This window comes from Seriola lalandi, unplaced genomic scaffold (assembly GCF_002814215.2).
Source record: "Seriola lalandi dorsalis isolate HSWRI2012SDOR001 ecotype SW California unplaced genomic scaffold, Sedor1 jcf7180002054544, whole genome shotgun sequence".
In the NCBI taxonomy this organism is placed as follows: Eukaryota; Metazoa; Chordata; class Actinopteri; order Carangiformes; family Carangidae; genus Seriola; species Seriola lalandi.
The window spans coordinates 4,972,085-4,982,977 of NW_019525097.1; the positions used below are offsets into that span (position 1 = coordinate 4,972,085).

The 10,893-nt window shown below is 39.9% G+C and overlaps 2 protein-coding genes across 6 annotated transcripts; one reads left to right on the top strand and one right to left on the bottom strand.

Moving 5' to 3' along the window:
• Positions 1-188: 188 nt before the first annotated feature.
• On the bottom strand, positions 189-6,533 carry rnf8 (ring finger protein 8, E3 ubiquitin protein ligase). 5 transcript variants are annotated; one of them, XM_023414931.2, is made up of 10 exons: positions 6,301-6,533; positions 5,943-6,071; positions 4,908-5,356; positions 4,015-4,222; positions 3,104-3,166; positions 2,813-2,902; positions 2,625-2,732; positions 2,330-2,534; positions 2,065-2,100; positions 189-647 (listed from the first exon to the last, which is right to left on the bottom strand). In XM_023414931.2, exons 1-10 carry the CDS (start codon positions 6,421-6,423, stop codon positions 427-429), a joined length of 1,632 nt encoding a protein of 543 aa, XP_023270699.1. In that variant the 5' UTR covers positions 6,424-6,533; the 3' UTR covers positions 189-426. The 5 variants fall into 5 exon arrangements, with proteins under 5 accessions (XP_023270699.1, XP_023270698.1, XP_023270700.1 ...); XM_023414930.2 differs by having other exon boundaries at positions 189-650; XM_023414934.2 differs by having other exon boundaries at positions 511-647; positions 2,323-2,534.
• Positions 6,534-7,426: 893 nt separating this feature from the next.
• On the top strand, positions 7,427-10,847 carry aida (axin interactor, dorsalization associated). The gene is made up of 6 exons (XM_087176292.1): positions 7,427-7,683; positions 8,455-8,521; positions 8,653-8,706; positions 9,113-9,167; positions 9,269-9,332; positions 9,900-10,847. The coding sequence occupies exons 1-6, from the start codon at positions 7,577-7,579 to the stop codon at positions 10,090-10,092; spliced, it is 540 nt and encodes a 179-aa protein (XP_087032418.1). The 5' UTR covers positions 7,427-7,576; the 3' UTR covers positions 10,093-10,847.
• Positions 10,848-10,893: the final 46 nt, after the last annotated feature.

Consider the following 10,893-nt stretch of genomic DNA (forward strand, 5'->3'; position numbering starts at 1 on the left):
TTTTCAAACGGAGCATTGATTTGTCTTCTGCCTGACCTTCACTGTCTCTGATAAAAAAAAAAAAAAATACTTTCAACCATCACAACTTATGAAGTCTGACAGTTGTATAAGGATTACTAGGTCCTTAGAAGCATAAACACAGCACTTGTACAAAGTTAATGTGTGCATCAAAACACACAGACAAGAAATGATTATGAAAATGCATAGCCATAAACTTTATTCCTTTTTTTGAAAATTAAAGAGAAAAGACAACTGATAATTTTACAAAAAGAAAAAAAAAAAATCTCAACTAAATCTGTTTACCGGACTCATGATGAGACCAAATTTTACGTACTATTTTAAAGGTCCCAGGAAACATTCCAGGGAAATGCAAACATCAACACCAAAAAGTCCAATTCACATTCCAGCCGACAGGACAAGACAGGGCTAATCGTCAAACTCGTCAACACTGTCATCAGAGAAACCACTGTAGGAAGGACTGGAGCCCAAGTGGATGCTACTGTCTGTGTCCACAGAGACTACAGAGCTCAGGCTGCTATCTATGGACACCATGCTGTCGTCGCTTTCACTGCTCCTGCTGCTGTCGTCGCTTTCACTGCTCCTGCTGCTGTCGTCAACGTGGATCACCATCACCTGTGCAGAGTCAGCTGCTGAAAAACACATAAACAAAACAAAACAAAAAAAACATTGTGAGTTTCTTGTGTCTTTGGAAACATTTGAGAAAAAACATCAACTTCCCTCTGAGCCACTTCCAAGTCACATGGCTTTGAAGAAAAAGGCTGACATTATGCTGGATTTTTATTATTGGCAAGAAATCCCATGAATAGATTTAAACCATCAGAACAATAGTTTCTCTCTTTTTACTTTTTGACTTTCCTGCCTTGTCTGTGGTTCTCAGCCCAAAACTGTATCGATCCCAGTAAAGACAAACGTTTAAAAATAGGTCACAAATATGTAGTTTCATTTTTTGAAAGGAGTCATTTTCTAAAACTGCTAGACACTGTAGTTTTTAGTAAATGTTACTCAAACAGGAGTAAATGGTGCATTTGTTGGGGCTTATTTTCAGCTGCTGATTAACACACATGAGGTGAGTGTTTCTGGCAGTTTTAAAGTGATGTTTCTAGTGCACACAGTTAAACTACAGGTCACAGTAATTCAGTGCTACATCATTTTCTTCATCTGTCTGTTAATTGAAATTTTATTGTCTGTTGTTGTTTCGCCATTCATAAAACAATATCACACAACAGAAAAAAAAAACCACATAACTTGACCTCTCTCTACTGCCACCCTGTGTTCGCAGTTTACCACCCACCCCCACTCCTCCGTCCCTCACGCCACCAAGAAGCATTTGTTAAAATTGTGCAGTATCCTGACAGAGACACAGAGTGTAATTACTCTTTAAACACCTTGAAAACCACATTTCTTTTACAGAGTGAGCAGCTTCACTGCACCTGCTGAGGGTCGAGCACTTTGCTCAAGGACACTTCAGCAGTCACTGCTGAGGACGAGAGAACATTAGTCGCTGAGCTCACCCGCACATATCAAAGCTCCCCAGTCATTTGATCTGATGAATGTGGCACTGTACACCATTGGATGTAAGTAATATACCGTCGTCATATATTAGTTTTATATGGGTCATCCGTGTGTGTGAGTGTGATCCTAGCTGAGGAGGCTATACCACTGTCACATACTGTAGTTTTAAGTGCTGTGTAGGTGAAATTTGAGGGATAGTTCATCACAGTGTTCAAAGATAGGCAGGAGAACCCATGGGGAACGAAACATAATATGATATAATACTGCTGAAGGTATGAAGCTGGGGGAAATTGATATGTACAAAATTTACTGTGTATCGTGATATCATCATTATATCGACATGCTAGCACATTTAGTTCAACATTCAAATATTCAAACTCAGTTTTTATCCGAGTCAATTTCATTTGATATATTTCCTTGCACCCATGATATATTATTGAACCTCTCCGTATTGAATGATCAGACTGACTCTTGTCTGTTCCTGTACTCACTGTACGACAACCCCAACACATTTGAAGGCTCTCCACACACCTGATCTGATGACATCACGGTCACAAGCTTGTTTGTCTGAAACCAGGAAAACTTATTTTGAGTGGTTTGCATTACACATACTTTTATATGTAAAAACTGGGAAAGTAACCTTTAAAATACAGTAAACTGGCTCTTATGTGTGTGTGTTTCATGACCTATTCATTCTGCTCTATAAAAACAACAAAAAATGAGTAAAAATAAAACTCCTTGTCTCAGTGTATTAACTGTAGGATACTAATGACACTGTTGATAACGCACCTCTCACCTTTCCTTTCAGTGATGAGGGTCTGGCGCCTCGTCTTCATGTCCAAGCTCAGGTTTTCCACCATGCGGTCGATGCAGTTGTCCAGTGCCAGGCAGCGGGTCTGAGACTGGATGGCTTGTCGGCAGATGGGACACTCGTTTTTCTTTTTGCGCCACTGATTGATGCAGTGGCAGCAGAAGCTGTGAGCGCAGTTCAGGATGACGGCCTGTAGAAGATTGTAATACAGATTAAAAAGCTAAGTGCAGAGTAGGATGAACATGTCACAAAAACCATTCATTCAGTCTATGAACTGTACCTCAATGAAGAGCTCGGAGCAGATGATGCACTGAAGCTCATTCTCCAGAACTTCAGTCACTTGTGTAACTACTTCCTCTTTTTGGGCCCTCGCCTTTTCTTTCTCCTCCTGCAAAAATAAGCACATAAAGGAATAAAGCTCCACTTCCAAACTATGTAAAGACCAAGTTAAAGTGAATATAGTCGTACCTTTGTCACTTCCAGCTCTTTGTTTTTGGCCAAGAGAATCTCTTCAAAGCCTTGCCGAGAAAGGGCAAGTTCGCCTATTACTTTCTTTTGCTATGGATGATATAAACACAAAAAATTAAAAATGTAAAAAATAACATCTTTAAAATTTTATGCATTCATGAGAACTCTAAAACAAAAAAATTTTAACATTAAAAATCACATTTTACACATAAATGCTGTGTCTGTTGGATTGTATTTGTGTTTCTAAAACAATAAATAAAATTAATTAGCACTAATTTTCTTGCTACAGACCTCTTGCAAAGCTTCTTCCAGCTGTTTTTTCAAAAGTTCCTCTTGTTGCTGTGTTTTCTCTGCCTAAACACATAAAGTTACACTGTCATTTAAGGAAGTATTTTGTGTCTAGCAGTCACACATACGAAAAGTGTGTTCTTACAGATTATATACAATATGCTTCCACCTCAGTACATAATGTACTGGAAAATTTTTTTCATTTCCTGATAATCTGTTGGACCACACCACAAACAGAACAGAAATTTACAGGGAAAAAAGGAAAGAGTTATTGTTCACACACGCAGCCACAAGTTAAGGAAGTCTGACATTCACAAATGTCTGCAATTTGGGTATATTGTGCCAAAACAAGGATTAAAAAAACTTTAAACTTCTGCTGCATTATATGACAAAAACAATTTAAAATTTTTGACACCAATTTAACGTTAAAGATAAAGTTCTCTGAGGTTCAGAACCTGAACTTCAGAGGTGGAAAGCAACCCTTCTGTTTCTATCACTTCAGTTCTTCTACTGAAGATAGCATGCTAACCAGCTAGCCCCAGCCTGTCCGCACTATCTCATCAGTTTCCAATAGCGGCTCACTGTAGTGTCCAGTCTGCCCTGAAGAATTAGTGCCGGTCAGAAGGCGTATTATTACCTCTTGTCTTGCAAAAGCAACAAGCTCTTGGCAAGACTGGTGAGTAAACAGCTGTTAATGCTAACGTTTGCTATGTAGCAATAGCAACATTTACAAATAGCTATTTTAAAATAGTTAGCTTATACAGTATATCATTAACAGACAAACATGATACCAAAAGTAACCCACTACACTGATTCAGTAACAGAAAGGAGCTATTTTCAGTTCTGCACACTAGAAGCAGGTGTTGGTGATGTGTAGTCCACATGTAAAAAGATCTGCTGGAAAAATCTCCCACCTCCAGCTGCCTCTTAGTTTCACTGAAGGACTTCTCTAATGTCTCCATCCGGTGCATTTTGGCTCTGAGCGTCTCCAGCTGACCCTGCAGCTCCCTGACCTGCTCCTCTCTCAGAGGGTCCGCCTGCCGGGGCTGGCCCTCCAGAGAGGCTACCTGCCTCTGGGTGTCATCCACCTGCTCCCTCAGCAACAGAATGTTCTGGCTGTACCTGCAAAAACAAATACATAGGGGGAAAAATGGAGGGAGATCAGATCTCATAACAACATAACCTCATAACAAAAGTGAGCATCTTTAACTCACTGATTGTAAGACAAAGGGATATATTAGAGTGGTGAGGTATATTGAGTACCTGTTATTTTCCAGTATTAAATATGTCTCTTAATAATATATTTATATGGTTTCTTGTGGCATACAGTGCAAGCATGGAGATAAATTATCTGCTGCCATTTCTTTTTTTGGGATTACCAAATAAAGTTTAAGGTTGAAACAATCCTTTAATCAATTAGTTGACTGATTTGACGGAAATGAATCCGCAACTATTTTGTTAAGAAATTAATGAAGTCATTTATCAAGAAAAATTATAAAAATTCATTGGTTACATCTTCAAAACTGAAGATTTGTGAGTTTATATCTATATCAAAATACAACAAGCAATCTGAATACACATATTTCACGTTATAGAAAAAAAAATCTACAGCACTAAAATGATTTGTGATCCAGATCGATAGAAAAATCGTTAAGGAATCTGTATACTATAGGAACTGTGGCAAAGTTTGTCCAATCATCTTTAGGATTATTTAAAAGATTGTAATGGATTTATCTTTCATAGGAACAGATGTTTAGCTCTGTGACTCAAATGCAATAACACAGGAGAGGCACAAACTGGGACTTACATCTGCAAGTTGTCCACGTCACAGGGATTGCTGGAGCCATCGGAGGGCTGGTCTAATTCCTGGACTTGTCTACTGGGCCCAGTTTCCTCTGGCTGGGTGTGACTGAGCCTCTGCTGGCATCTCACTTGAGAAAGAGGGCAGGGCCTTGCAAATGACTTATCTGCAGAAGAACAACGGTAGAGCTTGGGCTTTGAGGTAGACGGCTCAACTTCTTCCACAGACAACTTCCTCTTGGACTTCTTGGAAATGTGTGCTGCTTTAGCACCCTCTCTATGTGCCTTTGCAAGGCAAAGTTTTATGTCTTTGAGGGGCCGCTGGACAAGGATGTAGTCAAACTCCACTTTGGTTCCAATTACAGGAACCCCAAGTTGTATGGAGTCTCCAAGCCTGAGCTGATGGGCTTGTTCAGCGGGAATGCGATTTCCATTGACCCGCACCCCGTTGAGACTCTGAGAAAGAAAACCACACTGTTTATCAGCAACAACATAAAGAATATATTCAATTTAATATAATAAATTATTTTTATTGGACCCTATCTAAAATGTATAGATTTAAGTTTAAATACATAGCATGTGTTGGGTATGTTCTTTTGTTCAGGTGCAAGGTTCATGAATACACTTGTGATTTTTCAAGTAATAATTTTGTATTCAGACCTAGATCGTATATATCAGGCATAATAATCAGTGGTTATCAGTTAAGAGTTTCAGTGTGTGACTTAGTGACAGCTGATAAAAGTGGATTGTGATGGTTTTGGATGAAAAATGCATCATGTTGTTTTGCTGGTGTGCTTTTGTTTCCATGATAATGAGTGAAACTTTGCCTGTATACACTGCAATCATGTAAGATGAGGTTTTGAACTAAAACAACACACCAGGCATATAGCAAATGCCTGGTATAGTTTGATGGTAAACAGGAGGCTTTTCAACAAAATAGGGGACAAAATAGAGTGAACAAACGATTTCCCAGAAAGGTCAAGGCACACTGCTTCAACAAGGTATAAAAGTTAAAAAGCCTAATATCGTGGCAAAATAAAACCTTCTTGTCTGTAACTGTCCACTGGCCATCTTCCCTCTGCTTGAAAGTACAGTGCAGTCTGGAGATCATGAGCGGACAAGTTGGAGACAGCAGCTGGTAAATTACATCCGCACCACGTCCGATGGTGATCTGAACAGCCAAAAACAAAGATGACAAACAGCTAGTTAGCCACCTACTGTGCAGCTCTTTGAACTCATTAAAACATTCGGGAAAACGACAAGTTCAAGAAAAGTTAACAGATTAGGCACATATGAGGGATTTACTTAATGTGAAAATCTGAATCTACCGTGAACCTGAGCAGGGTTCAGGGTTAATGCGAGGTAAATTTAGCTAGTTAGCTAGCATTAGCAAACTGCACCTCAGTGTTTTCGAACAGGCGAAGCCAGTCTGAATTTCTTCCGACTCTCATCAAACATAAAACCTCTGAGTCTGAACATTCATCCTCTTCGGTCACAGAAGAATCCGTCGCTACATTGTCCATCTTATCTCATTCTGTCAGCGGCTAAAAAGCCCTCAAACACGTCCCTTCCTATGTTGTTTCAGACCTCTGTGCCATAGCTAACGTTGCACTACAGCATCGACAAGCTAGTGACTGACAGGGTCGGAACCGGAAGACGTTTGGTTTGTTTTCAAAATAAAGGCGTTTCATGAGTTGGACTAGTCATCCACCCTGTTGATCTTAAAATCACCGTTTTATGACACTACACTGGGTTATTTACATTTATTCATTGAGTCTGTGCTTTTGGTACACTGTAATATAGGGAATTCCCTGTCCTACAATCCAACTGCAGTATATTTAACTACAGTATATGAAGAGTGCACACTTTACAGGTTAAAATATCCCCAGCAAACAAGTTCCAGGAATGCTAAAGGTTATGTATGGATAAATATGATAACTCCACACAGGAAGGCCCCAGGGTTCGAACTAAGAACCTGACAGTTCTAATCACTGCACTACCGTGCTGCCCCATGTTTAGTCAAAAAATAATAATAAAAAAATGCAAATTTCACATATTAAGTTTATATCATTTATTGCTAAAGAAAAAAGTAAGGATTTTAACAAGTTATTTTAACAACAATAAAAAATTACAATTTCATTTGACAGTGCTCCTTGAATGTTCTGTTACTTTCATCAATAATATCTGCAGACAAATGAGCATACATGAAAAAGAGGGCTGCACCTAATAATTATTCTATATTTAGTATCAGTCAACTGATTAGTTGTTTAGATTTATTGATTAATATAGGGCTCCAACTAAAACTAAAAACTAAAACTATTGTATTTAGTGAAATAAAATCATATTGGATCTTTAAATCAAAAACCACTTTTGTAGTAGGCTACAGACCCCTGAATGCAGCCATGCCACAGACATCCTATTGCTGGTGAATCGGGCGACCCCGCTTCCCAAAACGCGCGCACCCCGAGCTCCAGGCGGGACTTCCTTTCTCTTGCGGATGCAATATCAGGGTGAGCAGGCAGAAAGGGCTTGGTCGGGGTGTCACCGGTCTATCTCTGTGCGCCTCTGGACAGCAGATAACCTGGATGACGACGCTGCAGTTTCTGAAGCCCCGTAGATGAATCTCCTCCTCGGCTATGCTGCCCTGAGAGCGCCGCGAGTACCCGCCCCGCCAAAATGTCTGATGTCAACAAGACTATTCAGAAATGGCACGCCAGTTTTAAGAAAGGCACAGACTTTGACTCGTGGGGACAATTAGTGGAGGCTATAGATGAGTACCAAATGTAAGTTGCATTCAACATGTGTATTCTAGCTCTCCACACAGCTGGTTTATCCTGAGCACATCCTTCTTTTGCGCTCCTCTTTTTTTTTTTCTCTCTTCTAATGAATCTGTCCTTCAGTCTGCAGGGAGGTAACAGCAATGTAGAGGAGACAGTGTGTGCATTGTGGTGCTTCCCAAGAAGTTAGCCTCTGGGCTGTCAGTCAGCGCTCAGAGCAGTAAATAAACCCTACCCATCCATGACGTGATGTGGCAGTTGTTGCGGACGGAGCAGAGCCGCTGTGTGCATGTAGCATCCCAGCTTCATTCAGTCGCCAGTCTGAGTTGAGGGAGAGTCCTTCCATGAGCCTGTCATGGAAAACCATCCCGGGCTGCTGCGTGCAGTAGGTTTCATTATGTGTCATGCAGCGCAGAATCGGGCCAACATCCCTCAAGAGTATTGAGAAATAGTCAGCCACACCCTCTTATTGTTATGGGTGGGTTTCATCTGTTTAGTGAGGAATGTTTCCTGCTTTCAGACAAAATCTGCTGTCTGTTTTTCTTTTTTTTCTTCTTCTACAATTAATTCAAAATGTCATCTGATTTGTCAGCTAATTAATGTTTTATTTAAAATGGTACTAATAACACAATATCTAGGTCCTCACACCTAAACTGCTTGACCGCAAGGGGGCGCAGGGATACATCTTGCAGTCACCTTACTCTAGTTTTACATTACTCTAATTCAGTTTTACATTATACAGCATGCATGCACTTCTAACTATGTTTATTATTTCAGTCTCGCAAGACAACTGCAAAAAGAGGTCCAGTCAACAAATTCGTCAGACTTCACAGAGGAGCAGAAGGTAATAATTACACCCCTTACACCTCCATGGAAAGAGAGGTCAGGTACTTTGCTTAAACTAACAAGTGCTTTTTCTCATCCTGTCTTCTTCCTTATCTTTTTTTGTTTTGTTTGTTTTGTTTGTTTTTTAAGAAAACTTTAGGGAGGATTGCAACATGCCTGGAAATGAGAAGTGGCAGTTTGCAGGTTTGTGTCATTCTATCTGAGCTTGTATCAGAGCCACATCCACAATTTGAGAAATACTGAGGTCAGGAGTCCAAACTCCAGAAAAGAAAAGAACAAAATCCTTTTAATTTATTGAATTTGTATTTATTGTTATCAGAAGCAGTCCATTTTGAATACGCTGACATACCAGAATGTGCTTGAAAAACATCAGGTGTAATTTGTGTATAATTCAGGCTGTTAAAGACCTCAGTGTCATCACTGCTAGCTACAGTGTGGGCATACACTGTTATTGACGGCTCCCAATGTCATTTATTATTCAGAGTATGATTCATGTTTAACAGTTACCTTCTCTCTCCAAGCACAAGTGCTTCTTAAGTCTCTTAAAGATGTACGTTGTTAAACGTGTCCTCTCTCTTCTGTTCTGCAGTGCACACAGTCAAAAGAGGAGTTCAAGTTAGAAGACCTGAAGAAACTGGAAACCAGTAAGGGCATGACTGGGAATTTAGAGTCCCCTTGTTAATATAATAATCCCTGGGTTTTCTGACCGTTTCTCTTACGCTTGACTTTCTCCATTTGTCAACAGTTATTAAAAATATACTCACCTATAACAAAGAGTTTCCTTTTGATGTCCAGCCTGTGCCCTTAAGGTAAATATCCATCACTTTTTTTGATATTTATATGTTTTTACAGTATATTTCCCTTTGCACTTACACCTGAGTAGAACCTGTAGGGCTGTAACTAACAATTATCTTCATGATTGTTTAATGTCTTTATTGTTTTGTCCTTCTTTTGATTAATCAATTTATTGTTTAGACTATAAAACTATTAGAAAAGTATGTAAAATGTCCATCACAAGAAGTGCACCCAGAGCCAAAGGTCTCATCTCATCACATTCTTTATTGTGTTCTACCAACAGTCTCAACCACAATCTATTAGCTCTACTTCTATGCTCCTATATTCTAAATCTGCAGCTCACCCATTAAGGGTGATTCAAATAATATGACATGTTATTATTAGTTAGACAAAAGTCACTCTGGTCGGTGCAAATAGACAACAGTTTTGTTTTTAATGGTCACAAGCTAAAAAGTTTGTGAACCTCTGTTCTACGTCCCTCTCTCTCCTGCCACCATGTGCTGAGTTTCTCACAGGAATATTAGATCTAATCTAATCTGGAGACAAAGTGCTTAAACTTTGTGTCTCTCTCTCTCTGTCAGGAAAATCCTTGCTCCAGGCGAAGAGGAGAACCTTGAGCTGGAGGAGGAGGAGGATGCAGCAGCAGGAGCAGGTTCCACAGAGGCTTTCCCCCCGCGAGCCCCTGGTACTGTCGCTTCGCCAGTAACGGCTTACCAAACACATCCCCTGTTTGGGATATTGGCCTGCTTGTGTCATTTTGTCCTGTTTTTTTGAGGGCTGTTTGACTGTGTGTCTTTTTGTTCCTTCTGTCGGTGCTGTGCATGGCTTCGTCGCTCATTCCTGCCTGCCTGCTTCACTTGCAGCTTCGCAAGGTACTGTACGGCTTTACCCAGGAACGGCATCTGAATTTGCTCTTTACTACGTGACAGACATGAAACACACAGTTTGTTGCTGAATTGACAAAAATGTGATTGATTGCATATAAATTTAAAAATTAGATGCTTCTTTTTGACTGTATAGTTAAGTTATGTAGATTTAGATCCCTCTGTTAGGCTTTGATTATTTTCATCAAAAGAGTTTTCTGTATCTCTGTATCTGCTACTGTGCTGGAAAGTAAAAGTTTTTGGGGTTTTTTTAGTTAAACAGCTATTTCTATAGTTATACCTACACTCAAACAGCTGTTTTCAATATCACTAATGAACGTTCAAGCTCAAACTATTATTCTGTTAGTGTTCAGCCACCACAGCTTCATTGAGGATTTGATGTTGCGCCAGTCCCTCAAAGGAGCATGGGTGCTGTACTTTTATCTCAAATGCCGAGATACCAATTTAAAGCTGCTCTGATCGATATTTTTCTATTAACAACAGATCAAATAACTACATGTTATGTAAACAGTAGTTGCTCATAGCGACAGACACACACACCCCTCAGCTCCGCGGAGCGAGTTATCAGCTTTCAGCTCATTGTTTTGGTTTCACAGCCCAGAACTGTGCTGTCCCGGTTCACTCTCACTGCTCTCTTCAGAGTCGTTCCCTCAAGGTTGACGACTGATATGCTTTAAGCACTGAGAGCTAG

What these genes read in the sequence shown, in the direction of transcription:
- aida (XM_087176292.1), top strand. Translation starts at nt 7,577, where the DNA reads ATGTCTGATGTCAACAAGACTATTCAGAAATGGCACGCCAGTTTTAAG. An exon ending in GCTATAGATGAGTACCAAAT is followed by an intron (nt 7,684 to 8,454) that starts GTAAGTTGCATT and finishes TTATTATTTCAG; the next exon opens with TCTCGCAAGACAACTGCAAA. An exon ending in TGAGAAGTGGCAGTTTGCAG is followed by an intron (nt 8,707 to 9,112) that starts GTTTGTGTCATT and finishes TCTGTTCTGCAG; the next exon opens with TGCACACAGTCAAAAGAGGA.
- rnf8 (XM_023414930.2), bottom strand. Translation starts at nt 6,423, where the DNA reads ATGGACAATGTAGCGACGGATTCTTCTGTGACCGAAGAGGATGAATGT. An exon ending in AAACTAAGAGGCAGCTGGAG is followed by an intron (nt 3,167 to 4,014) that starts GTGGGAGATTTT and finishes TTATGTGTTTAG; the next exon opens with GCAGAGAAAACACAGCAACA. An exon ending in GCTCCGAGCTCTTCATTGAG is followed by an intron (nt 2,535 to 2,624) that starts GTACAGTTCATA and finishes AATCTTCTACAG; the next exon opens with GCCGTCATCCTGAACTGCGC.